This window comes from Oncorhynchus gorbuscha, linkage group LG11 (genome assembly GCF_021184085.1).
Source record: "Oncorhynchus gorbuscha isolate QuinsamMale2020 ecotype Even-year linkage group LG11, OgorEven_v1.0, whole genome shotgun sequence".
Classification (NCBI taxonomy): Eukaryota; Metazoa; Chordata; class Actinopteri; order Salmoniformes; family Salmonidae; genus Oncorhynchus; species Oncorhynchus gorbuscha.
In genome coordinates, this window is record NC_060183.1 from 8,719,277 (window position 1) to 8,746,685 (window position 27,409).

Below are 27,409 nucleotides of genomic sequence, written 5' to 3' on the forward strand. Positions count from 1 at the left end.
AGTTATACTAGTGTTAACAGGATACTGTAGTTATACTAGTGTTAACAGGATACTGTAGTTATACTAGTGTTAACAGGATACTGTAGTTATAATAGTGTTAACAGAATACTGTAGTTATACTAGTGTTAAGGGGTTAACAGGATACTGTAGTTATACTAGTGTTAACAGAATACTGTAGTTATACTAGTGTTAACAGGATACTGTAGTTATACTAGTGTTAACAGGATACTGTAATTATACTAGTGTTAACAGGATACTGTAGTTATACTAGTGTTAACAGAATACTGTAGTTATACTAGTGTTAAGGGGTTAACAGGATACTGTAGTTATACTAGTGTTAAGGGGTTAACAGGATACTGTAGTTATACTAGTGTTAACAGAATACTGTAGTTATACTAGTGTTAAGGGGTTAACAGGATACTGTAGTTATACTAGTGTTAAGGGGTTAACAGGATACTGTAGTTATACTAGTGTTAACAGGATACTGTAGTTATACTAGTGTTAACAGGATACTGTAGTTATACTAGTGTTAACAGGATACTGTAGTTATACTAGTGTTAAGGGGTTAACAGGATACTGTAGTTATACTAGTGTTAACAGGATACTGTAGTTATACTAGTGTTAAGGGGTTAAAAGGACACCGTAGTTATACTAGTGTTACCAGAATACTGTAGTTATACTAGTGTAACCAGAATACTGTAGTTATACTAGTGTTAACAGAATACTGTAGTTATACTAGTGTTAACAGGATACTGTAGTTATACTAGTGTTAAGGGTTAACAGGATACTGTAGTTATACTAGTGTTGTTAACAGGATACTGTAGTTATACTAGTGTTAGGATACTGTAGTTATACTAGTGTTAACAGGATACTGTAGTTATACTAGTGTTAACAGGATACTGTAGTTATACTAGTGTTAAGGGGTTAACAGAATACTGTAGTTATACTAGTGTTAAGGGGTTAACAGGATACTGTAGTTATACTAGTGTTAAGGGGTTAACAGGATACTGTAGTTATACTAGTGTTAACAGGATACTGTAGTTATAATAGTGTTAACAGGATACTGTAGTTATACTAGTGTTAACAGGATACTGTAGTTATAATAGTTTTAACAGGATACTGTAGTTATACTAGTGTTAACAGGATACTGTAGTTATACTAGTGTTAAGGGGTTAACAGGATACTGTAGTTATACTAGTGTTAAGGGGTTAAAAGGACATGCTAATTTATACTAGTGTTAACAGGATAAACTGTAGTTATACTAGTGTTAACAGGCACTATAGTTATACTAGTGTTGTTAACAGGATTAGTTATACTAGTGTTAAGGGGTTAAAAGGACACCGTAGTTATACTAGTGTTAAGGGGTTAAAAGGACACCGTAGTTATACTAGTGTTAAGGGGTTAAAAGGACACCGTAGTTATACTAGTGTTAAGGGGTTAAAAGGACACCTTAGTTATACTAGTAACAGGACACCATAGTTATACTAGTGACAGGACACCATAGTTATACTAGTGTTAAGTTGCCTCTCTTAGTTGGAATCATGTTGCGTGATTTTGAATATCATTAAGAATCAATCTGTTCCCGCCTGCTTTTACTATAGAATTGGAATTAGAACTACAATAACAACTATTTGGTTCTGTTCCTTCTCCCTTCCCCTAGGTGGTGGGTGGCCTTGACATACACAAAAAGATGGTGGTAGACGTGTGAGCATGTCCCTCCGCTCCTCTCCCTCCCCTCGCTTTCTTCTCCATCGGTCTCTGAAGATCTGCTCAAGACGTCTGGCAAACACTTGGTGTATCAATGGAAGTATTCTCTCTCCCCGTGAAGCCACTTCTTATTCCCTAAACAAGCCACAAGCTTCGCGAAGCCAATTTAGTTGTGTTATTGAACTCCAATCCTCTCGATAACCTGAAGGACAGCTATTTTTTGTTTGTAAGAGCATCCCAGTTTGAGGGAGGGAGGGGAAAGGTTGGCTTGATTATATTTTGTCAACATTTCCTTTTTTGTAATGTTATTATTTTTTTTTTAAATATTTATTTTTGTTCTGGTTCTTTTTTTTAAATAGACAAGTATATCTATAAATGTTTATTTAGTGGGGAAATGTGTCATTATCTGAGGTGTTGCGTTTAAATAATATACTTGATTTGGGTTACAATTCAAAACGTAGGGTATAAAGTGCCAACCAGGACATATGGTATTGTTATCATTAAGTATCCACCATTGCGGTCAGTGATGGACTGGTCTGTGATGAGTCAAACGTACGCTGCAAGATCACTAATGGTTAGATGCTAATTTCATTTTCTAAAATAAACAGCAGTTTCTTTTGCACTATTTGACTCTTGAGCAGGTTGGATTAGATCAATTAAGACATTTGACTCTTGAGCAGGTTGGATTAGATCAATTAAGACATTTGACTCTTGAGCAGGTTGGATTAGATCAATTAAGACATTTGACTCTTGAGCAGGTTGGATTAGATCAATTAAGACATTTGACTCTTGAGCAGGTTGGATTAGATCAATTAAGACATTTGACTCTTGAGCAGGTTGGATTAGATCAATTAAGACATTTGACTCTTGAGCAGGTTGGATTAGATCAATTAAGACATTTGACTCTTGAGCAGGTTGGATTAGATCAATTAAGACATTTGACTCCTGAGCAGGTTGGATTAGATCAATTAAGACATTTGACTCCTGAGCAGGTTGGATTAGATCAATTAAGACATTTGACTCTTGAGCAGGTTGGATTAGATCAATTAAGACATTTGACTCTTGAGCAGGTTGGATTAGATCAATTAAGACATTTGACTCTTGAGCAGGTTGGATTAGATCAATTAAGACATTTGACTCTTGAGCAGGTTGGATTAGATCAATTAAGACATTTGACTCTTGAGCAGGTTGGATTAGATCAATTAAGACATTTGACTCTTGAGCAGGTTGGATTAGATCAATTAAGACATTTGACTCTGAGCAGGTTGGATTAGATCAATTAAGACATTTGACTCTTGAGCAGGTTGGATTAGATCAATTAAGACATTTGACTCCTGAGCAGGTTGGATTAGATCAATTAAACTTCCGATCACATTAAACATACAATACCTGTTGGAAGTTTAGAGTGATGGTTTTATTATGTTTATACTTTGAGATTATTATTCTAAGCGTAGAGATAGACGCCAAGAAAGTGATGTCTTTGCGTCTTTATTTGTATTGGACTTACTTTAACGACACGTTTTTACGTTGAACCATATGACAATCCCCCAATGCAAAGTAAATGGGCGGCAGGTAGCCTAGCAGTCAGAGGCGAGCCAGCAACCGGAGGGTTTGCTAGTTTGAATCCCGGGTCCGACGGGAAAAAATCTGAAGGAAGTGAGCTGGTAACCAGAGGGTTGCTGCTGGTGTCAAATCCTAGATGGCATAACCTGCCGTTGTACCCTTGAGCAAGACCCTTAACCCTAGATGGCCCCCCCCCCCCCCCCCCCCACAGCAACTGCTCCATGGGTGCCGTAGTGTGGCAGCGTCCCCTGCTCTAACCTGTGTGTGTATGTGTCTTGGGATAAAGTCAAATGTTCTGTTGCACCTTGTGTACAATTGAACGAATAAAAGGATCTTATACAGCTTGATCACTCAAATTAAAAAAAAATAAAAAAATCTTTAACATGGACCATCTAAGTATTTTATTATATTATATCTTAAACTGAGGAATATCCTAAAATATCGAGATGAGAAAGATTTTATGAATGTCAGTGAGTTTGAGGGAATATAGAATGTTAGAGACTCAACTGCAGGCAGCATAGTGACTGTATATTAGGTCAATGTTTGCTCATCTTAGTAGAGAGGCTGCAGCAGCCAATGTCAACCCCCCCCCCCAAATCAATAGTGCATTTACAGTACAGGGTTCTTTCTAATGCAACAACGGAGTTACTCGTAAACGTTTGACATGATCAATGGACATACGGTACATTTGAGATCGTACATTAGAAAGTGCAGATTTAAGAACCTATCACGATCGCCTCATCGGTCCTCTCCCTCCGTGGTATTCACAGTAGGGAGACTTGACACAAGTTTAAGGTGAAATGGGCATCCTGAGAATATAATTGTAACAAAAATGGCGGCGGGTTGTATTTTAATGATTTGATAGTTGGTTTGGAAACCATTGTTTTTAGTGAGACGTGTCAAATGCCTCCCTGCATAGTGTACTACTTTTTAACCAGGGCCCATAGCTCAGGTCAAAATGAGTGCATCATATAGGGCACTGTAAGTGGCTTTTCTTGGGCCTCCTAAGTTTGCATGATGATTTTCCTTGTGCATGTAGATGATCCATTTAAATAATCCTTGTTAAAACACGTGAATAGTGAGGTTAGTAACAACGATATTTAATAATCTACTGGGAAACATTAGATTTTGTCCTAACCTTGTTAAATGTTGACATTATGGAGCAGTAAGCCAAACGAACTGAACTAAACTTTGTATCCCCCCCCGGATCAGCGCAATGAGGATTCTATTCCTGGTCCCAAAGTCAACTGCCACTCACTGTACTCAACACGGTTTTGTATAGAAGCTTTCCATTCCGTTATCTATATAGTTCAGATTTTACTTCCGCAAGTACTACTTTCTCTATTTTCTTTGAAGGGGACTCGGGGGCTCTTTTAGTTTTGTGTGGAAACTGAAACGGTTAAGTTTGACTAATAGTTATTTTCCCCTTTCTCTGCATGGTGCATCTGATGCTGTGGGACTGTTGGAAACTTGATATTGTATGAAAATTATAAAAAAAACATTAAAAAAAAACACTTTGAAACATTTTAAGTACAAGTTGTGTGTGTGATCACTTTGTTTCCCTGTTGTGTCGTGGTGTTTCTGGATCAATTTGGCACTTTACAGTCTCACATTAGGGTTTCTGCATTTTTATTTACATTAACTCAAATTTTCACTTTGTAACAATTAATTGTTGGCCTCCAAATACTTTTAGGTTCAGATTTTATTTAAATCAAACTGAAATCCAGGGGCAAATCATTTACATGCAAATATCCCCTGTGGGAAGAGATATGCACACATGACTGTAAGTCGCTTTGGATAAAAGCGTCTGCTAAATGGCATATATTATTAGATAGGCCAGTCCAGATGTCGAAGGCAGATAGGCACTCCCCAGATCAATATGTCCAGCTTCAACAACAAAAGTCCTGGAAGATGTCAGGCAAGGGCCCACATCCAAAAACAGTCTCAGGAGTGCTGATCTAGGACCAGGTCCACCCATCCATATTACCGTAGGTTTAAAAAAAGGCAAAACCGGTCTTCGATCAGAATCTTGGTGAATACCTGACTTTCATCAGGAGACGAGAATATAAATCCACGTGTGACTTTAGAATCTCTCTGCTGTCCTGCTGGCCACGACCCTGATGTTACCGTACACCTTAGATGGGGGACTTCCTGTATGGGGAAATAGACATGTATAATATCAATAACATAGTACCAGTCAAAAGTTTGCACACCTACTCATTCAAGGGTTTTTCTTTATTTTTTACTATTTTCTACACTGCAGAAAAAAATAGTGAAGACATCAAAACTATGTAGTAACGGGGGAAAAAAAGTGTTAACTTCTTTGGGAGAGGGGATAGCATTTTCACTTTTGGATGAATAGAGTGCCCAGAGCAAACTGCCTCCTACTCTGTCCCAGATGCTAATATATGCATATTAGTAGTAGTATTGGATAGAAAACACTGAAGTTTCTAAAACTGTTTGAATGATGTCGGAGTATAACAGAACTCATATGGCAGGCAAAAAATGTGAGAAAAAAATCCAAACAGGAAGTGGGAAATCTGAGGTTTGTAGTTTTTGAACTCAGCCCCTATCGAATACACAGTGGGATATGGGTTATGTTGCACTTCCTAAGGCTTCCACTAGATGTCAACCGTCTTTAGAACGTTGTTTCAGGCTTCTCCTGTGAAGGGGGGCCGAAAGAGAGCGATTGAGTCAGAGGTCTGGCAGCAGACTCGTTCTCAGTCACACGCATTTCACATGAGAGGTAGCTCTCGTTCCATTGCTTTTCTACAGACAATAGAATTCTCCGGTTGGAACATTAGGATGTTTTTATCATAAATGTTCAATAAAGATTGATTCTATACTTAGTTTGACAAGTTTGTACGACCTGTAATGTAACTTTTTGAACTTTTCATCCGACGTTCGGCTGGACCTGAACACGCGTTTGGATTTGTTTACCAAACGCCCTAACAAGCTATTTGGACATAATTGATGGACTTTAAGGAACAAATCAAACATTTGTCGTCAAACTGGGATTCCTGGGAGTGCATTCTGATGATCATCGAAGGTGAATTAATATTTATAATGCCATTTCTGACTAATGTTGACGGCGTAACATGGCGGATATTTCTTTTGGCTGTTTTGGCCTCTGAGCGCTGTACTCAGGTCATGCTTTTTCCCTAAAGTAAAAAAATAAATATCTGACACAGCAGTGGTTGCATTAAGGAGAGGTTTATCTATATTTCCATGTATAACACATGCATTTTCATCAACATTTATAATGAGTATTTCTGTAAATTCATGTGGCTCTCTGCAAAATCACTGCATGTTTTAAAACTACTGAACGTAACGCGCCAATGTAAAATTAGATTTTTGGATATAAATATGAACTTTACCAAACAAAAAACATTGTATTGTGTAACATGAAGTCCTATGAGTGTCATCCGATGAAGATCATCAAAGGTTAGTGATTAATTTTATCTCCATTTGTGCTTTTTGGGACTCCTCTCTTTGGCTGGAAAAATGGCTGGGTTTTTCTGTGACTTGGTGGTGAATCGTTTGCGGAGCTTTCGCTGTAAAGCATTTTTGAAATCAGACACTGTGGCTGGATTAACGAGAATTGTAATCTTTAAAATGGTGCCTAATACTCCCGGGTGGCGCAGTGGTTAAGGGCGCTGTACTGCAGCGCCAGCTGTGCCACCAGAGACTCTGGGTTCGCGCCCAGGCTCTGTCGTAACCGGCCGTGGCTCACAATTGGCCTAGCATCGTCCGGGTTAGGAGGGTTCATCGTGCACCATCCTGCGGCAGGCCGGGTCATCACGCACCAGCGGCTGGCCGGGTTGGGTGGTGCTGTGTTAAGGCAGGCCGGGTGCGGAGGACGCATGACTTTCAACCTTAGTCTCTCCGGCTGGCTTCGGGAGTTGATGACAATGGTGCTACTAAAACTGTGTTAAGAAGCAGTGCGGCTTGGTTGGGTTGTGTATCGGAGGACGCATGACTTTCAACCTTAGTCTCTCCTGAGCCCGTACGGGAGTTGTAGCGATGACAATGTAGTAGCTACTAAAACAATTGGATACCACGAAATTGGGGTGCTGTGTTAAGAAGCAGTGCGGCTTGGTTGGGTTGTGTATCGGAGGACGCATGACTTTCAACCTTAGTCTCTCCTGAGAATTCCACAAAAAAAAAAGATTTAAAAAAGGTGCCTAATACTTGTATGTTTGAGAAATTAGATTTATGAGATTTCTGTTGATTTGTATTTGGCGCCATGCAATTTCATTGGCTGTTGGCGAGGTGTTTCCAGACAGGTTAAACAAATCAAAATAGATTATATTCTTCAAAGTAGCCACCCTTTGCATTCTCTCAACCAGATTCATGAGGTAGTCAACTGCAATGCATTTCAATTAACGGGTGTGCATTGTTAAGTTAATTTGTGGAATTTCTTTCCTTAATGCGTTTGAGCCAATCAGTTGTTGTGAAAAGGTAGGGGTGGTATACAGAAGATGGTCTTTTACCAAATAGGACTAAGTCCACATTATGGCAAGAATTACCACATGATTCCTTATGTGTTACTTCATAGTTTTGATGTCGTCACTATTATTCTACAATGTAGAAAATAGTAAAAAAAGAAAAACCATGAAATGAGTAGGTGTCCAAACTTTTGACTGGTACTGTATATATGCTAATTAGCAGGTGTTTTTTTTAACCTAAAGCCACACCCACACTATTCGTATGGGTGACCCAGGAATCGAACCCACAATCCTGGTGTGACAAGCACCATGCTCTAACAACACTGTGTGGCATTTCCTAAAACACTTCCCATTTTAATACATGGGACTTGGGGGCAATGGTGAAACATGATTATATGACGAATTCACATGGCCAATAGAGTGTGGTGTGGAGAAGCGCCGCCGATCCTTCGTGTCTGGAAGTAATTTAGTCATTGGCATTTCTGGGTTAATCATTATATCAATAAACGTCTTGATTAATTTAACAAATACGATAGTCAGTTTAAAAACAGGTTAAGGGTACAAGACTGTGTACATATCTGGATGTGTTGGCAAAATCACTACATATCCCATCGAGCCAAGCGGGGAGAGGCTGCATGTTGTCAGTTCCAAGACCAGTAAGAAATGTCTAGCTAAGCTGATGCCAATGGATCTCAAAACTGAACTTGTATCTGAGGTAAGTAGCAATGAAAACCTTTTCCACCGTCATATTACGACACATATTTCAAACCATTCAACAAAACAAATAATTTAAGTTTCTTTCCAGAGTTTTGCAGTTGAGGATGCGGTATTTATGAAGTTTGGCAATGAGGACGAAAAGTGGCATAGTTTAGCTATCCAGCTAGTTTAGCCAGGGAAAACAAACTCGGGCCTCGTTCGCTTGTGAGCTCAGCCGGGTTCACATGCGCACTTAAGCTAATTCAGGAGACAGTTTGTATGCCTTGATATCAGGAGCTGGCGGCGATAAGTTTGATGAAACAATTCAGAGAAACAAATCAGATGACGTATATTTAAGGTGATCGAATCGATATTCAATCTCGAAATCAGTTGTAACCGTCAACAGTAAAACAAAGCTTAAGAAGACGTATGAGTGAAACCTGAAAATGAATGGCGTCACTTCTGGACACTGTATCCTCCCCTTCCTCACCACCACTCTACCAACTTCCACATCTCTTTCAGTCTTACCTAAGATGAGGTTGCATATCGCTGTCCGTGCCATCTTAATATTCTGGAAAGATCCTAATATGTGTACTTTTCTGTAAAATATTAAAGACACCAACAAAAAAGAACACGATGAAACCATAAATAACAGTCTTTGAATGTAGGCCTAGAATTCTAACTATTACATCATAACATGGGGCCATATAGCTCTACTCACGAGTCTGCCAGAACAATCCTGGTCTTGGTCACATTTTCAATGGTGAATTTTGTTTTGCCTCCTTTCCCTGCTATCCTCCCAATAGCTCTGGACAAATGGTCTCCTTTCAGTGGTTTTACTGTCAACGAAACAAACAAAAAAATAGTACGGTGAGAAAGAGTTCACACACATTAAATGCACTTAGTATGGGCAGAGACCGTGCATACTTTATTTAATTGACAGTGACAATGTACATCAATCAAAAGTTATGAAAATGTGCCATATTTAGCCAGCTGGCTAGTTTTCATCTGTTGTCCCGGGGCACAAAATATTAAAAAAGGTAGACAATAAGACTGGTTTTACTGACAATAAAAACAATTAATTGAAAGAAAGAACCAAGACCGACAGTGAAAAATGTGCACTTAGTCGTGAAAAGAGCTTGCATACTACAAACAGGGATGAAATTAAGATAACACACTAGCCCAAGGCTAGTACTTTTCAGACCGGGCTAGTAGAAAGTGTGCCTAACTAGCTCGGTGACTAGTGAAATGTTGACTTTTCAGATATCACATGGCACAGAATGTCACCGGGGCAAGTACACATTGTGGTTTACAAGCCTGGCTGGCCAGTGCCCATAATCCATTCCTGACTACAAATATTGTAGGTTGTAAAGGTAGAGCCAGGCATGCCCTTAGTTACCGTCTGTGACATCAAAGGTTTCCAGGAAAAGTTCATCCAATCTGATGAGAGCAAGGGCATCCTGGGGAGACAGACAGAGTGTTGTTTAGATTCAACACAACATGGGAGTTGTATTGTCAATAGACGTTAGGGTTCATTAATAGCCTATATTTAGACTAAATTTTAGAGGCCTCCCAAGGGAAAGAGAGACAAGGTGTCAGATTCCTTTCACATGATAAACAGTGGGATTGTATTCTCAATAGGCTTTAGGCCAGTAGACTACTGCATGCTAGCGGTTCTGGTAGACTTCCAGGCTCTGCGCTAATGCTAGTTAGCAATGGCTCACAAAACTGCCTTAAACTCCACGCAGTGACAAATGGTATCCATGACTTCATCTGACTCTGGGTACGTAGAAAAACATAACAATAACTTCAACAATCTCTCAATATCCCTTTAAACATATTTGACTTGAAAGAAGGGAGATGGCCTGTAATTCTCACTATATCAATATAGAGCAGAGATAGTAGAGTGCTGTTGGATGACTGGATCCTTCTCATTTCATCACCCCAACAAGATAATGCCTTCCTTTCCCAGAAGGTGCTGCTGCTTACCTCAACCTGGAATCCTAGAACGAAGGCTCGTACGAAGTCTGCAGCTCTCGTGAGAGAGCCAATGTCCTGTGTGTCTTTACATGTCTGCAATCAAAGACACGTTCTTATTAAGGCCTACTTTCTAGACACCAATACCAATAAACATCACTCAGGTAATCTCATTGCATTTACTTTAATTTCCACATTTCTGGTTTTGAGGTTGAATCTGACTTGGAGCTGTAGGTTCTCGACGATGGGTGTGAATATCTTCAGCCAGTTCTCCTTCAGAGGGGTATACCTGTGGGCCGGGACAGCAACCTTACGCATCTCATCAGAACCACCCTGAAACAAGGAGACAAAAAAAATATGACAGTGGAAATGTTAGAACTGGCATCGCAACTTCTCACAGTGGTATGCGCAGATTCATGACATTGTTGTGTAGCCTACACAAGAAGAAAACCCGCACCGGCTGACTTAAATGTAGTCTTGTGAGACAGTGCTACTTAATATTTGTGCGGGCTTAAGGCTTCAATTTAGGCAGTGTAAGAATAATCATAGCAATAGCGTGACATTGCGCATGTGCAAGACCCGGGACGGGACGAGAAAAATGTTCTACCCTAACAGGCAAAGTTCAAGCTAAGTGTAATAATTCAGTAATATATGTACTAATATATAAACATGTTGGATTTACTTTACCTTAAGTTTGTCGCCTGAAATGGGTGGAAACTGAGGCCGCTTGCATGCTACGGAGTCCTCAGCCTCCATATCGACTCCATCCATCTCGCGTTTTCGCTTCGATGTCTTCTTTGATTTCACCTTGACGAACGCTTCTGTCGTGTCTTCACTGTCTGTAGTAGTAGCAGCTACCTCCGTTGTTGGATTATTATCAGTGTCCATAACGAATTTCGTTTTTAACAGTAAATAAAGCCAAAATGTTAGGAGAGGTACATGAAGTTGGACACGAGGTTGTTCCCGTGTTTTTGAAAGGACCCAAAGTCTGTTCAACATGCGCCTGAGTGCAGTGTTTAATTCTGTATGGATTAAAAAAACACATGTTTATATGGCATTATATATATATATATATATTAATGTCTGCTAGGGAATATAATGTAATGTTTTGGAAAAATATAACGACATTCACAAGTATTCAACAAATATATTGTCTTTGCTATTTTTCATCCGGCTAAAATGTAGACAGCACTTTATGTGGCCTTCCATGTCGTTCGTTTTGCTACAAAATCGTGTTGACAGAGTTGCCGAACCAAAAAAAACAAGCTTGCTATTATATTAATGTCAGAAAAATATTTTTATCTTTCATTATTAGCGCTCATAACTTTTTCATCGTCGTTATTGTCATTCCAGGGAAGAAATGTCGACGCCATTTGAGAAACCACAAATTATAGCTCACGTTCAGAGAAGTTTAAACTACACAGTGTTTGACAGCAAATGGATTCCTTGTAGTGCAAAGTTTGTCTGTCTGGGAAACTATGCAAGGGGCACCGGAGTGATGCAAATATACGAGGTGGAACATGGAGAGGTTAAACTCATAAAAGAGGTAGCTCATGTTGTATTGTTTTGTGCTTTGTTTTCGAGCCAGTTCAAGCTTTTAGCCAGCTAGCTACGTTAGCTTTCTAGTTTGTTCTAGAAATGTCGTTCGGGATACCTTTCGTTACCATAGCAACTAGTAACGCAAGGACCCCCCCCTGTCCGTCTGTGACACTGCAGCAGCGATTGTTAAATAGATTGGTTTCTACGGTCACTTGACTGTTGTTTAACAGTGCCGTGTCAAAAAACAAACATACACGAATAGCAACCATGCATGTTCATGTTGTTATCCGTTGCAGTCGTTTGGACTCTAGCGATTACTATTTAGACCCTTGTTTCCCAAAGACAAGAGAGTAACTTTTTTTTTAGGCAATTAATCTAATGAATTTCAGTTATGGACAAGCATAACAATGTCCTGTTATCTTTCACAGATCGAGAAAGCAAAGCCCATCAAGTGTGGGACATTCGGGGCCAGCTCTCTACAACAAAGACATATAGCAACCGGGGACTTTGACGGAAATCTCAATATATGGTAGCCTATTTATTTACCAACTATTTGAAAAGACACATCACATGTCATATAGATTTACCCTACCACCAGCATGTTCTGCTATACACCATAAAAGCTATCCCTAATAAGGACATTGGTCCAGACGCCTGGTCGCAGGTCTGTTTGTACTAGCCAACTCCTTTGCGACCACATAGGAGATGGTGGCTATACAGCATTAACAGATCTGGGATCAGGCAATGTGTCTGTTAAGTCAAATTAAATGCTGTTTGTCACATGCTTTGTAGACAACATGTATCGACTAACAGTGAAATGCCTACTTACGGGTCCTTTCTAACAATGATGAGATAAAAAAAAAGAGTAACACAAGGAATAAATACACAGTGAATACTGAATACAAATAATATGGCTATGTGTATGTATGTATGTATGTATGTATGTATGTATGTATGTATGTATGTATGTATGTATGTATGTATGTATGTATGTATGTATGTATGTATGTATGTATGTATGTATGTATGTATGTATGTATGTATGTATGAGTAGACTATAAAATATATATATATACACACACACACACACACACATACTGGACTCCAGTATGTGTCGATGTGTGGGTAGAGTCCAGTATGTGTGTGGGTAGAGTCCTGGATGCGTCTGGGTGTGGGTAGAGTCCAGTATGTGTGAGTGTGTGGGTAGAGTCTAGTATGTGTGGGTAGAATCCAGTATGTGTGAGTGTGTTGGTAGAGTCTAGTATGTGTTGGGGTGTGGGTAGAGTCCAGTATGTGTCTGGGTGTGGGTAGAGTCCAGTATGTGTGGGTAGAGTCCAGCATGTGTCGGGGTGTGGGTAGAGTCCAGCATGTGTCGGGGTGTGGGTAGAGTCCAGGATGTGTCTGGGTGTGGGTAGAGTCCAGCATGTGTCGGGGTGTGGGTAGAGTCCAGGATGTGTCTGGGTGTGGGTAGAGTCCAGGATGTGTCTGGGTGTGGGTAGAGTCCAGCATGTGTCTGGGTGTGGGTAGAGTCCAGCATGTGTCTGGGTGTGGGTAGAGTCCAGCATGTGTCTGGGTGTGGGTAGAGTCCAGCATGTGTCTGGGTGTGGGTAGAGTCCAGCATGTGTCTGGGTGTGGGTAGAGTCCAGCATGTGTCTGGGTGTGGGTAGAGTCCAGCATGTGTCTGGGTGTGGGTAGAGTCCAGCATGTGTCTGGGTGTGGGTAGAGTCCAGCATGTGTCTGGGTGTGGGTAGAGTCCAGCATGTGTCTGGGTGTGGGTAGAGTCCAGCATGTGTCTGGGTGTGGGTAGAGTCCAGCATGTGTCTGGGTGTGGGTAGAGTCCAGCATGTGTCTGGGTGTGGGTAGAGTCCAGCATGTGTCTGGGTCCAGGGTAGAGTCCAGCATGTCTGGGTCTGGGTAGAGTCCAGCATGTGTCTGTCCAGGTGTCTGGGTAGAGTCCAGCATGTGTCTGGGTGTGGGTAGAGTCCAGCATGTGTCTGGGTGTCTGGGTAGAGTCCAGCATGTGTCTGGGTAGAGGGTGTCTGGGTAGAGTCCAGCATGTGTCTGGGAGTCCAGCATGTGTCTGGGTAGAGTCCAGCATGTGTCGTGGTGTGGGTCCAGCATGTGTCTGGGTAGAGTCCAGCATGTGTCGGGGTAGAGTCCAGCATGTGTCGGGGTAGAGTCCAGCATGTGTCTGGGTAGAGTCCAGCATGTGTCTGGGTAGAGTCCAGTATGTGTCTGGGTAGAGTCCAGTATGTGTCTGGGTAGAGTCCAGCATGTGTCTGGGTAGAGTCCAGCATGTGTCTGGGTAGAGTCCAGCATGTGTCGGGGTAGAGTCCAGCATGTGTCGGGGTAGAGTCCAGCATGTGTCGGGGTAGAGTCCAGCATGTGTCGGGGTAGAGTCCAGCATGTGTCGGGGTAGAGTCCAGCATGTGTCGGGGTAGAGTCCAGCATGTGTCGGGGTAGAGTCCAGCATGTGTCGGGGTAGAGTCCAGCATGTGTCGGGGTAGAGTCCAGCATGTGTCGGGGTAGAGTCCAGCATGTGTCGGGGTAGAGTCCAGCATGTGTCAGTGTGTGGGTCCAGTAGAGTCCAGCATGTGTCAGTGTGTGGGTCCAGTAGAGTCCAGTATGTGTCATTGTGTGGGTAGAGTCCAGTATGTGTCGGGGTAGAGTCCAGTATGTGTGTGGGTAGAGTCCAGTATGTGTGTGGGTAGAGTCCAGTATGTGTGTGTGGGTAGAGTCCAGTATGTGTGTGGGTAGAGTCCAGTATGTGTCAGTGTGTGGGTCCAGTAGAGTCCAGTATGTGGCATTGTGTGGGTAGAGTCCAGTATGTGTGTGGGTATAGTCCAGTATGTGTCCATAGAGTCAGTATAAGGGAGTTGGTGGAAAAAGGGTCAATGCAGTAGTCTGGTCAGCCATTTGATTAGCTATTTAGCAGTCTTGTGACTTGGGGGTAGAAGCAGTTCCTGTTGGTTCCAGACTTGGTGCTGTGGTACCGCTTGCCGTGCAGTAGTCATCTGATCCTGATATCCCCTTGTCTGTCTGTAGGAACCTGGAGGTGCCTGATGTGTCTGTGTACTCTGTGAAGGCCCACAAGGAGATCGTGAACAGCATAGATGGTGTCGGGGGCCTGGGGATCGGTGACGGGGCCCCCGAGATCGTAACTGGGAGCAGAGATGGTAATTATCACATCTATTTTTTTAAGATGACTTTAATCCTGAGGGTCTGGCTAGGATTCTTAGGCAATCACTCATAGCACGCTGTAGTAGAAGATGGCATACAGACAGAAGTCATAAATGCAATAACATCAACTGAGTTTTAGTTTCAAGTACAGGATACACATGGTGTACAGTGTACACCATCCAACTGAATGCTTTCACGCAGGTTCCTTCTAGACAACCCAACAACAATAAGAAATAATTAAAGATAAGAAGACCAACATATACCAACAAGTAAATGGCTCAGTAGAATAGAATAAACATTTTAGCATAAATATAATACAGGAAGGCACAATTTATAGTAAAATATTTACAGAGCCTTCAGATAGGATTTACTAAATGTAAATGTACTCTCCTTGAATTTTTCCAGATTTTGTTGTTACAAAAAGAGGGATTCAAATTGATTAAATTGTCATTTTTGTTTGGTCAACGATCTACACAAAATACGTTAATGTCAAACTGGAAGAAAAATCCTAACATTTTAATTAAAAAATATATATTTTTAAATATAAAATAATAATAACTCATCTTGATTAGATAAGTATTTAACCCCCAGAGTCAATACGTTTTAGAATCACCTTTGGCAGTGATTACAGCTGTGAGTCTTTCTGGGTAAGTCTCTAAGAGCTTTCCTCATATAATTTGTACAATATTTGCACATTATTCTTTTTAAAAGTCTTCAAGCTCTGTCAAGTTGGTTGTTGATCGTTGCTAGACAGCCATTTTCTAGTCTTGCCATAGATTTTCAAGGCGATTTAAGTCAAAACTGTAACTAGGTTACTCAGGAACACTCAACGTTGTCTTGGTAAACAACTCCAGTGTATATTTGGCCTTGTGTTTTAGGTTATTTTCCTGCTGAAAGGTGAATTTGTCTCCCAGTGTCTGCTGGAAAGCAGACTGAACCATGTTTTCCTCTAGGATTTTGTCTGTGCTTAGCTCTATATATTGGAAAACCTCCAAGGTCTTTGTGGTTGAATCTGTGTTACAATTGCCCCCTCTGTCGAGCAGTGAATTTCTATGTGTGGGGTACAGAGATTAGGTAGTTATTTTTATTTTTTTACCTTTATTTAACCAGGTAAGTCAGTCAAGAACATATTCTTATTTTCAGTGACGGCCTGGGAACGGTGGGTTAACTGCATGTTCAGGGGCAGAACGACAGATTTGTACCTTGTCAGCTCGGGGGTTTGAACTCGCAACCTTCCGGTTACTAGTCCAACGCTCTAACCACTAGGCTACGCTGCAGCCCCAAAAAGTCATGTTAAACACTATTATTGCAGTTTTACTCCTAAACTTATTTAGGCTTTCCATAACAAAGTGGCTGAATACTTATTGACTCAACATTTCAGCTTTTAATTTGTAATTCATTTGTAAAAGTTTGAAAATACACAATTCCACTTTGACATTATGTGGGTAATTGTGTGTAGGCCATTGAAAACACATCTCTCTTTAATCTATTTTAAATTCAGGCTGTAACAACAAAATGTGGGAAAAAAGTCGAGAGGTGTGAATATTTTTGGGGGAATGTTTAAATTGCACAGTATTTAAGTTGTGCAGTGTTTAGCAATAATAAATACGAGTCTTGTAGCAGCAGTTGTGTGTGTGTGTGTAGTATTACTGTTTATGGATGAGTGGGTGTGTCCATGAGTGAGTGTATGTGCAGAGTGTCAGTGCAGGTGGTCAGTCCAGTTCAAGTACAGTCTGATGGCTTGTAGATATAAGCTGTCACTGAAGCTGTTGGTATCGGACCTCATGCTCCGAAACCGTCTGACAAAGGCACGGCGGTTGGAACCAAAAATCTTACATTTGGACTCATCAGACCAAAGGACAGATTTCCACCGGTCTAATGTCCGTTGTGTTTCTTGGCCCAAGCAAGTCTCTTATTATTGGTGTCCTTTAGTAGTGGTTTCTTTGCAGAAATTTGACCATGAAGGCCTGATTCACACAGTCTCCTCTGAACAGTTGATGTTGAGATGTGTCTGTTACTTGAACTCTGAATCATTTATTTGGGCTGCAATTTCTGTCTGAGGCTGGTAACTCTAATTAACTTATCCTCTGCAGCAGAGGTAACTCTGGGTCTTCCTTTCATGTGGCGGTCCTCATGAGAGCCAGTTTCATTTTGCGCGTGATGGTTTTTGAGACTGTACTTGAAGAAACTTTAAAAGTTCTTTAAATTTTCCGGATTGACTTACCTTCATGTCTAAAAGTAATGATGGACTGTCGTTTCTCTTCGCGTGTTTGAGCTGTTCTTGCCACAATATGGACTTGGTCTTTTACCAAATAGGGCTATCTTCTGTATACTATACCTACCTTGTCACAACACAACTGATTGGCTGGAATGCATTAAGAAGGAAAGAAATTCCACAAATTAACTTTTAACAATGCACACCTCATAATTGAAATGCATTCCAGGTGACTACCTCATGAAGCTGGTTGAGAGAATGCCAAGAGTGAGCAAAAAGCTGTCGTCAAGGCAAACGGTGGCTACTTTGAAGAATCTCAAATTTAAAATATATATTTGGTTAATACATGATTCCATTTGTGTTATTTCATAGTTTTAATGTCTTCACTATTATTCTACAATATAGAAAATAGTTAAAAATAAAGAAAAACCCTGCAATGAGTAGGTGTGTCAAAAACTTTTGACTGGTACTGTACCTCGCTTCTACTCCAGTGTTTCCTTTATTCTGTCAGTTGCTTGTGTATTCCTCAATGTTGATGGATGAGTCCTGGATGGATGAATCTTTTAACATGTTCCAATCTGTATTCTCAAAACAGTCCTGCAAAGCCGGCATCTTACGTGAGGCATCATAATAGGTTTTTAATGTTATCCCTGCTGTCTGTTTTCTGTCTTCCCAGGGACAGTGAAGGTGTGGGACCCCAGACAGAAGGACTCACCTGTAGCTAACATGGAGCCAGGGGAGGCGGAGGCCAAGAGAGATTGCTGGACTGTAGCTTTTGGTACGTATGAGAGAGAAATGCTAGCATACTGGTAACCCATGGTTTCCCAAGCTGCTTCGCTCCTGTCACTTCACTCATCTGCGCTCATCTCAAATCTGCATTGGGCCGCAGAATTAATAGATCTCATGTTGTCCTTTGCTTACAGAATTTAGCAAAGCATAGGTCCTAAATGTTCAAGTTACAACATTTTAAAATCCCATCATAGTGATCAGTTAACCCGTCTAAGGTCCGTTTGACCATTTCTTTCCCAGGCCACGCCTTCAACGACCAGGACCGCTGTGTGTGTGCTGGATACGACAATGGAGACATCAAGCTCTTTGACCTCAGGAACATGTCTCTCCGGTGGGAAACCAACATTAGAAATGGGGTGAGACCAACTGAAGATACCAATGGCCGGGGTCCTGCACCCAGATTAAAGGGAAAGTGCAAGAGTTTGGCAATTAAGCCTTTTCTATTTACCCAAAATCGGATTAACTGATGGGTAACAATTTTATGTCTTAAGAGTGCAGTGTGCTAGCAGTACCTGTATACCTCCAGTCATTGTGCTAACGCTAGTTAGCAACAGCTCACAAAACTACCTACAACCTCCTTCATAGTGGATACAGAGACATAAAAATGTTATCAATTAGTTCATTTGACTCTGGGTAAATAGAAATTAGGGCTGGCTTCCTGGACACAGATTAAGCCTTCTTCTCATCTTCTTTTTCTAAACCCAGTTCTATTCAGAAATGCAATTTCAATGGAGATTTTAGTTGAGAAGAATGATTAGGTTCTGTTCTATCCACATCCAGGAAGTTCAGCTTTACAGCGTGATTGACATTTAAAGGTGATGTTCCCGCTTTAGCGGAGACTGCATTCAGGGTTAAACGCTGGATATGTCGACTCAAATCAGAAATGACCTTCACATCACGGAATCTGTAACGTTTCAGCTTTACCGACTGAATAGAGCCTTTAATCTGTGTCCGGGAAACCAGCCCTATATGTCTGTAGAACGATATGGTAGTGGTGGTCTATACCTGCTTTTTGGTCCTATCGATATTGACACAGTAACAACCCAAACCTTCAAATGGTGAACAGCCAACCTTTATTCATTAAAGGTCCTGTGCAGTCAAAATTTAGTTTCACCTGTGTTTTGTATCATATTGTACAACAGAGGATGAAACTAAAGCTGTAAAAGTGTAAAAAAAAATTTCAATCAGTCTTATTTCCTGATAGTTGCTGGTTGAAAATACAGTCTACACTGGACCTTCTAATCAGCCTGTTTGAATGGGCGGGAGTTTTGGCCTGTGTAGTAGACCAATAACAATGAGTTCCAAACCCCTCTGCCAGTAACAGCTAGTTAAGTTTTCCCCTCTCGGATTTTGCAAGAAGCTAACCACATAGCCAGATAAACCAAATGTACAACTGCAGCACATTTAGGACATTTTAGACAGTTCACTTAATAGTTGGCAAACATTGAAGTGTGAATTCCATACAGTAACTAGGTCACCTGGCGCGTGCTGCACAACAGTGAATGACTCACGAGGCTCCGGTCTCTTGTCATGTGACTGGGGACAACCGGTAAGTTTCAGAATGAAATAATCATGTAACAGGCCAAATGAAGGCAAGCTCATAACCCAGTGGGCAAGCTGACTGCAGGTATTGACTTAAAAAGTCGAAATTAACATTTAAAATATGTTAAACATGAAGATAAATCAAAATACCCCAGTATAAAGCCTTATTTCCAACCTCTACATTGGACATTTTTAAATGTTTTTCCTGGATAATTGTTGTATATGTAGTGTTTCATGCTCTTATACATCTATCTATATTCTATAAGGGCCTATTTATTTTCCCCCTTTCAACACTGAGACCCAATAGAGGAAAAAGTACATTTTTAATATATTACATGTATACTTAAATACACTACAAATGTAACAGAATTTACTTCAGATATGAGATATATACTAGTTAAGTACATCTGTACGTATGCTTTACACATACTATAATTTCACTTCAATACACATATTAAAACTGTACTTTAAATGAATACTATTTGAGTATACTATATGTTCACTATCATTACCCTGCAATACATTGACGCACACAGTAATGGAGAACAATGACCTTCCATGTTGTTGTGGGTTTTTTTCTTCTAGGGGGTAGATCAGCTTTAATATTGTAGATACATTGATAGAAGCTAATTTTCTTCATAATTTCCAATTCCCCATACAGTCCATTCAGAAAGTATTCAGACCCCTTGACTTTTCCCACATTTTGTTACGTTACAGCCTTATTCTAAAATGGATGACAAAAAAAACAAATCCTCGTCAAATCGACACACAATACCCCACAATAATGACGAAGCGAAAACAGGTTTAGACTTTTTTGCAAATGTATTAAAAATAAATACCTTATTTACATAGGTATTCAGGCCCTCTAAATTAAGCTCAGGTACATCCTGTTTCCATTGATCATCCTTGAGATGTTTCTACAACTTGATTGGAGTCCACCTGTGGTAAATTCTATTGATTGGATATGATTTGGAAAGGTGCACACCTGTCTATATAGGGTTCCACAGTTGACAGTGCATGTCGGTGCAAAAACCATGCCACGAGGTCGAAGGAATTGTTCTTGAGCTCCGAGACAGGATCTGGGGAAGGGTACCAAAATATTCCTGCAGCATTGAAGGTCCCCAAGAACACAGTGGCCTCCATCATTCTTAAATGAAAGAAGTTTGGAACCACCAAGACTCTTCCTAGAGCTGACCAAACAGAGCAATCGGGGGAGAGGTGACCAAAAACCAGATGGTCACTCTGACAGAGCTCCAGAGTTCCTCTGTGGAGATGGGAGAACCTTCCAGAAGGACAACCATCTCTGCAGCACTCCACCAATCAGGTCTTTATGGTAGAGTGGCCAAATGGAAGCCACTCTGCACTTGGAGTTTGCCAAAAGCCACCTAAAGGACTCTCAGATCATGAGAACCAAGATTCTCTGCTCTGATAAAACCAAGATTGAACTCTTTGGCCTGAATGCCAAGAGTCACATCTGGAGGAAACCTGGCACCATCCCTACAGTGAAGCGTAGTGGTGGCATCATACTGTGGGGATGTTTTTCAGTGGCAAGGACTGGGAAACTAGTCAGGATCAAGGGAAAGATGAACAGAGCAAAGTACGGAGATCCTTGATGAAAACCTGCTCAGGACCTTCGACTGGAGCGAAGGTTCACCTTCCACAGGACAATAACCCTAAGCACACAGCCAAGACAACACAGGAGTGGCTTCGGGACAAGTCTCTGAATGTCCTTGATTGGCCCAGCCAGGGCCCGGACTTGAACCCGATCAAACATCTCTGGACAGACCTGAAAATAGCTGTGCAGCAACGCTCCCCATCTAACCTGAAAGAGCTTGAGAGTATCTGCAGAGAAGAATGGGAGAAAATCTCCAAATACAGGTGTGCCAAGCTTGTAGTGTCGTGCCCAAGAAGACTCGAGGCTGTAATCACTGCCAGAAGTGGTTCAACAAAGTACTTAGTCTGAATACTTGTATAAATGTGATATTTCTGTTTTTTATTTGATCTTTTAAATACATTTGCAAACAATTCTAAAACCTGTTTTTCTTTGTAATTGTGGGGTATTGTATGTAGCTTGATGAGTAAAAGGTTCAGAGGTCATTTGTCTCGGAGCCAGGAGCTGAAGTTAGTTCTACTGAGGTCATTTCTCTAGGATTGCTCGGCTGTCCGGCTGTCCACTCCAGGGACTCAGTACCTGATTGATATTTACATTTACATTTAAGTCATTTAGCAGATGCTCTTATCCAGAGCGACTTACAAATTGGTGCATTCACCTTATGACATCCAGTGGAACAGATATCTTCTTTTATTACTGTCCTGCAGGTATGCCACGTGGAGTTTGACAGGAAGGATATCAACATGAACAAGCTAGTGGCCACTTCGTTGGAGGGGAAATTCCACGTCTTTGACATGAGGACCCAGCACCCCACCAAGGGCTTCGACTCCGTCTCCGAAAAGGTAATTGGCCGAATTAGAAGGCGGAAAAAAGTGTCAAAGGTTATTTTTCATCCCCTGGTGACGGTGAGTCAGTTGTGGTTACGGATGGGGAGAGAGAATTATTTTGACTTTTTTCACAACTGGATCAGTGTGGCGGCCATGTTTTTCTTACACGCTCATGTCCATGAAGCTGCCTGCCAAAGATCACATAAGGACTGTGGAGAGTGTGGCTTTTTAATCGTTCCTCCATGAAATGAAGACACACTTGACAAACTTGCGTTAAAGCCCTGGGCCCAGATTCACAAAACCTTAAGAAATGTCTTACTGACATTTCTTTTCCTTAACTAAGTTATAGATGTGTGAAGAAAGTTAAGCAAAGTTGATATTCCTCTGGAGCTGTTGTCCAGGGTTGGAGTAGCCAGGAGGAAGGCATGGCCAGCTGTTGAGAAATGGTTATTGAAATGTTCTATTATCATGGATTTATCGATGGTGACAGTGTTTCCTAGCCTCAGTGCAGTGGGCAGCTGGGAGGAGGTGCTCTTGTTCTCCATGGACTTTACAGTTAGGGCTACAGGATGCAAATTTCTGCTTGAAAAAAGCTGGCCTTTGCTTTCCTGACTGACTGCTTGTATTGGTTCCTGACTTCCCTGAGCAGTTGTATATCGTGGGGACGATTCGATGCTATTGCAGTCCGCCACAGGATGTTTTTGTGCTGGTCAAGGGCAGTCAGGTCTGGAGTGAACCAAGGGCTATATCTGTTCTTAGTTCTGCATTTTCTAACTATTTTTTAAATATTTTTTATTTATTTTTCTAGCTCTTTTTTGCTGATGTTTTTATTGCGCATTCCTTGGTTATCCATTTTTGGTTTTGATATAGCTAGTCTGATGGCTATAATGTATGAAAAATAACATTTTTTTTGTTTTTTTTGTGTATAAAGGGTTCACGAGCCAACTAAAAAGATATATTCTCGAGACATAAAGCAGATAAATAAATGGAAATATCAACACTGTTATAGTGGGTCGAATCCTATCATCCCTGTCACATAGGCCTATTCATTGCTTTCAATCACATCACTTATGGCAATGCCACATAAGATATTTACAAAGTTCTTTAAAAATATATATTTACAAACTTCCTAAGAAAACTGAATTCCTAAGACCATTTTGAGGAATTGCACTTACGAACTCTTATGAACTTCTTTTTAAAAAAAATTCACAAGAAACTTCTTACGAAGTTATGTTTTGTGAATCCGGCCCACTTTCCACTATATAGTGCACTACTTTTGACCAGAGAGAACCTTTTGACTTCTGTGGGTAGCCTTGCGGTTTGACCAGAGCTCTGTGGGTAGCCTTGCGGTTTGACCAGAGCTCTGTGGGTAGCCTTGCGGTTTGACCAGAGCTCTGTGGGTAGCCTTGCGTTTCGAGCGTTGGGCCTGTAACTGAAAGGTTGCTAGTTCGAATCCAGGACCCGACAAGGTGAAAAATCTGTGGATGTGCGTTTGAGCAAGACACTTTACCCCAATTGCTCCAGGGTCAAATCCTGGCCCGGCTCTCCAAGGGTGTCTGTCATTGGGGAGAGTTGGGATGTGCAATTTTTATTTTTTTGAATTTGCATATACACATGCATATTAATACACACTAGCACATGTATGAAATGGGACAAATATAATACACCCACCAAAGTATTATTTTAACCGGAACCCTTTGGGCCCTGATCAAAAGTAGTGCTCTTTTAGGGATTAGGGAACTATTTGTGACGCGGCCCTGTCTCCGTTCGTCTGGTGTTTTGGGGAGATCAGAGAGGACTTTGCCTTCATACCTCTTTAAAATATTTGTGTTGTTCATTGAGAGATCAACAGTCTGCACATAAATATATCTAATCTCATATTGGATGGGATTTGAAGGTTGGAAGTGTTTTTCAATCCACTCTGATTTGTTGTTGTTGTTTCTAGTTTCATGCCTCTTTCCCTAATCAAAGTTGTTGGGTTGTACATCTGCCACAGACATGGGATATTACTAACCTTTGGCTGAATATATGCTACTAGACCTTTGGCTTGAACTTGCAATCACAGAAATAGAATGACCACCCATTTAACTTGAATGCAAATCCCATTATATGAATTATATTTCTCTGCTTGCAATATCCATTTAAAAAAAATGTTTAATTATTTGGGATTGGTGTCCGTTCCACGGGACAGTTGAGCTAACACAGGCTAATGCGATTAGCATGAGGTTGTAAGTGACAAGAGAATTTCCCAGGACATAGACATATCTGATATTGGCAGAAAGCTTAAATTCTTGTTAATCTAACTGCACTGTCCATTTTACATGATCTATTACAGTGAAAGAATACCATGGTATTGTTTCAGGAGAGTGCACAATTTTGAACATAGTTATTAATACACAAATTAGGCACATTTAGGCAGTCTTGATACAAAAGCTTGAACAGAAATACAATGGTTCATTGGATCAGTCTAAAACTTTGCACATACACTGAATCTAAATTGCACCTGGGCTGGAATAATAGCCTTTCTGATGGTAAAAAAAATATAAATATACAAAATGTTTTTTTTCTTTTGTTTTTGTATGATCTTTTACCAGATATATTGTGTGTTATATTCTCCTTCCTTCCTTTCACATTTCCATTAACTTCAAAGTGTTTCCTTTCAAATGGTACCAAGAAAATGCATATCCTTGTTTCAGGGCCTGAGCAACAGGCAGTTAGATTTGGGTATGTCATGATAGGTGAACATTTTAAGAGGGGGCTAATCCTTAATAAGAGGATTAGCACATTGTTTTGTATGTAATGGATTCTTTCCATTTCATCCCAAGGCCCATAAATCGACGATCTGGCAAGTGAGACATCTGCCCCAGAACAGAGACATCTTTATGACAGCAGGGGGAGCTGGAAACCTTCATCTATGGAAATAGTAAGTCACTTTATCGATTCTCCACTAACTTGGTCAAATGGATTTCTACCCATAACCTCAGAAACATGTCTCTATAATGGTAAACTAACATCAAACATGGTTAGGTAAGAGTCGAAATCAATGCTCTTCACTCCTGGTTTTGGAGGGACACTGCTGGTACAGTGTGTGGTCTGAATCCTAACTTGAGATCAACATGCATAATTGGCATCAGTGTATGATGTACTGTATGTGAAAGTCTGAGTTATGTGCTTTTATCTCAAGTTACATGTAGGATGTATCCCTGAATGAGTCTAGACTAGTGTGTAGATGCATCCTTGATTCCCGCTGCCTTTGTCCTGTTAACAGTGAATACCCGGCTCAGAGAAGTAAGAAGGACTCAGATGAGGTGGACATGGGCGTGGCCGGCACTGTCACCCTGCTGCAGAACGTCACTCTGTCCACCCAGCCAATCGCCAGCCTGGACTGGAGCCCCGACAAGCAGGGTCTGTGCGTCTGCTCCGCCTTTGACCAGTCCGTCCGCGTCCTCATCGTGACCAAGCTCAACCGTGTGTGAGGTGTACGGTGGAGTACCCCCTAGACTCTGATCTTGGGTCAGTTTTGCATCCCCCCCAGGTGGTGAAGGTACATCAGAAGCAGATGTATGATTAGCAAAGTAATGTCAGTAAGGAAGAGGTGAACCCCAGCAGGACTGTGACCCAACTAGCTATCTATCTTCAAGGCCTGCTATTCCATGTTAAAATGACTAACAGAATACCCAGTTGGCCTCCACGGATGGCAGTGAGAAACGCTCCTCCTTGTAATTCAGTAGAAGCGCTCTCTCACCCTCTCTAGTGTCCCTCTCTCTATCTCCAGTCCCCCTCCCTCTCTCGTCTCATCAAACAGTTTCTATTGAAGTCGGCCCATCTGTGGAACTCTATATCCTTTGTTTCTCTCTCTTCCAGCCATCCTTTCTCCTGTTCAAACCACGTGTAGCCTATGTTTCTAATGGCAGGTTGATACTCTGAACAAAAATGCTTTGCTAACTGAAGTTAGCATATTTTGCTGCTTGAGAAAAAATGCTTGTGGTCATTATCTTTTAGGAGGCAGCGTGTGTTTGATTGGCACATGCCTCCCGTTTTGCCTATAGATGTTCTTACTGTGACTTTGTTATAAAACCCCCCCTACTGGGGAGGACTCGTTCCAGATTAAAATGGCCTTTTTGAGAACTAGTATTGTCTTATTGCTTTGGACTTTTAATACTCAAGTCTGTGACCTAAATTTACACGTATAAAGTGTTGTAAAGGTACCGTGTTTTATGGGCTGAAATAAAAGATTGCAGAGATGTTCCATATGCAAATTTGTTTACATCCCTGTTGGTGATCATTTCTCATCGGCCAAGATAATCCATCTACCTGACAGGTGTGGCATATGAAGAAGCTGATTAAACAGCATGGTCATTACACAGGTGCAACTTGTGCTGGGGATAATAAAAGGGCACTCTAAAATGTACAGTTTTGTCACAACACAATGCTACAGATTAGACTTTGAATGAGTGGGCAATTGGCATGCTGACTGCTTGAATGTCCACCAGAGCTGTTGCCAGAGAATTGAATGTTCATTTCTTGACCATAAGCCGCCTCCAACGTCGTTTTAGAGAATTTGGCAGTACGTCCAACCGGCCTCACAAATGCAGACCATGTGTAACCACGCCGACCCAGGACCTTAACATCCAGCTTCTTCACCTGCAAGATCGTCTGAGACCAGCCACCCGGACAGCTGATGAAACAGTATTTCTTTCTTTTATAAAGCTCTGTTGTGGGGAAAAACTCATCCTGATTGGCTGGGCCTGGCTCCCTAGTTGGTAGGCCTATGCCCACCTGTGGCTCCGCCCCTTCCCAGTTATGTGAAATCCATAGATTATGGTTTAATGAATGCATTTCAATTGACTGATTTCCTTATGAACTAACTCAGTAAAATGTTTGAAATTGTTCCATGTTGCATTTATTTTTTTGTCTAGAACATATTTTGTTGCTGTCTGGACCAGCGGTCCGTATTGACCTTGTTCTGGGTTCGGACCGCGGCCCGTCTGGTGAGTAGGGGTGTACCACAGTGTGCTGACCTGAGTGAGGGCCGCAGGGCCAGCCCAGTCTGGAAGTGCTGCAATACCTCCCTACGCCTCTTGTCGCAGCAGCAGATGCCCCACATGAAGGTTGTAGTCCCAGAAGTCTTGGCTCAGCAACCTGGTACCTCAGCAGAGCCCGTTGGATCCAGGTATCTCAGCAGGGCCCGTTGGATACAGCCCCCCCCCCCTGATGATTCTGTTCCATGTAATGCATGTGAATGGGGTTGTTCCTCATAGAGCCAGGTCCTGTGATCTCAGTGTCAAGTCTAATCTATCTGTCTAGAATGTCA

General features: G+C 41.3%; 3 protein-coding genes across 4 annotated transcripts in view; 2 read left to right on the plus strand and 1 right to left on the minus strand.

Annotated features, from left to right (window-relative positions):
• Positions 1–4,800, plus strand: part of LOC124048080 (calcineurin subunit B type 1-like) — a 43,976-nt gene extending 39,176 nt beyond the window's left edge. Inside the window, exons 6-7 of one of the 2 annotated variants that reach the window (XR_006841175.1) lie at positions 1,661–2,971; positions 3,011–3,457. Coding sequence is in view for 1 of the 2 variants with exons in the window: in XM_046368492.1 (XP_046224448.1) it covers positions 1,661–1,708 (48 nt within the window). In the remaining variant the exon portion in view is untranslated. Of the gene's footprint in view, positions 1–1,660 lie in introns of both variants that reach the window. The other variant, XM_046368492.1, reaches the window with a different exon arrangement.
• An 82-nt stretch (positions 4,801–4,882) lies between these two features.
• pno1 (partner of NOB1 homolog) lies at positions 4,883–11,380 on the minus strand. Its single transcript, XM_046368491.1, has 7 exons — positions 11,079–11,380; positions 10,575–10,724; positions 10,404–10,487; positions 9,814–9,874; positions 9,136–9,253; positions 8,943–9,013; positions 4,883–5,421 (listed from the first exon to the last, which is right to left on the minus strand). The coding sequence occupies exons 1-7, from the start codon at positions 11,277–11,279 to the stop codon at positions 5,354–5,356; spliced, it is 753 nt and encodes a 250-aa protein (XP_046224447.1). The 5' UTR covers positions 11,280–11,380; the 3' UTR covers positions 4,883–5,353.
• Positions 11,381–11,581: 201 nt separating this feature from the next.
• On the plus strand, positions 11,582–26,220 carry dnaaf10 (dynein axonemal assembly factor 10). Its single transcript, XM_046368490.1, has 8 exons — positions 11,582–11,937; positions 12,359–12,459; positions 14,976–15,106; positions 18,002–18,103; positions 18,355–18,470; positions 21,976–22,110; positions 24,921–25,018; positions 25,364–26,220. Exons 1-8 carry the CDS (start codon positions 11,752–11,754, stop codon positions 25,569–25,571), a joined length of 1,077 nt encoding a protein of 358 aa, XP_046224446.1. The 5' UTR covers positions 11,582–11,751; the 3' UTR covers positions 25,572–26,220.
• Positions 26,221–27,409: the final 1,189 nt, after the last annotated feature.

Excerpts from the sequence above, each read along its gene's own strand:
- pno1 (XM_046368491.1), bottom strand. The coding sequence starts at position 11,279 with ATGGACACTGATAATAATCCAACAACGGAGGTAGCTGCTACTACTACA. Across the intron at positions 9,254-9,813 it reads AACCTTTGATGTCACAGACG|TAAAACCACTGAAAGGAGAC; the intron begins GTAACTAAGGGC and ends TTTCGTTGACAG. Across the intron at positions 5,422-8,942 it reads GATATGCAACCTCATCTTAG|GAAGTCCCCCATCTAAGGTG; the intron begins GTAAGACTGAAA and ends TTCCCCATACAG.
- dnaaf10 (XM_046368490.1), top strand. The coding sequence starts at position 11,752 with ATGTCGACGCCATTTGAGAAACCACAAATTATAGCTCACGTTCAGAGA. Across the intron at positions 11,938-12,358 it reads AGGTTAAACTCATAAAAGAG|ATCGAGAAAGCAAAGCCCAT; the intron begins GTAGCTCATGTT and ends TATCTTTCACAG. Across the intron at positions 18,471-21,975 it reads AAACCAACATTAGAAATGGG|GTATGCCACGTGGAGTTTGA; the intron begins GTGAGACCAACT and ends ACTGTCCTGCAG.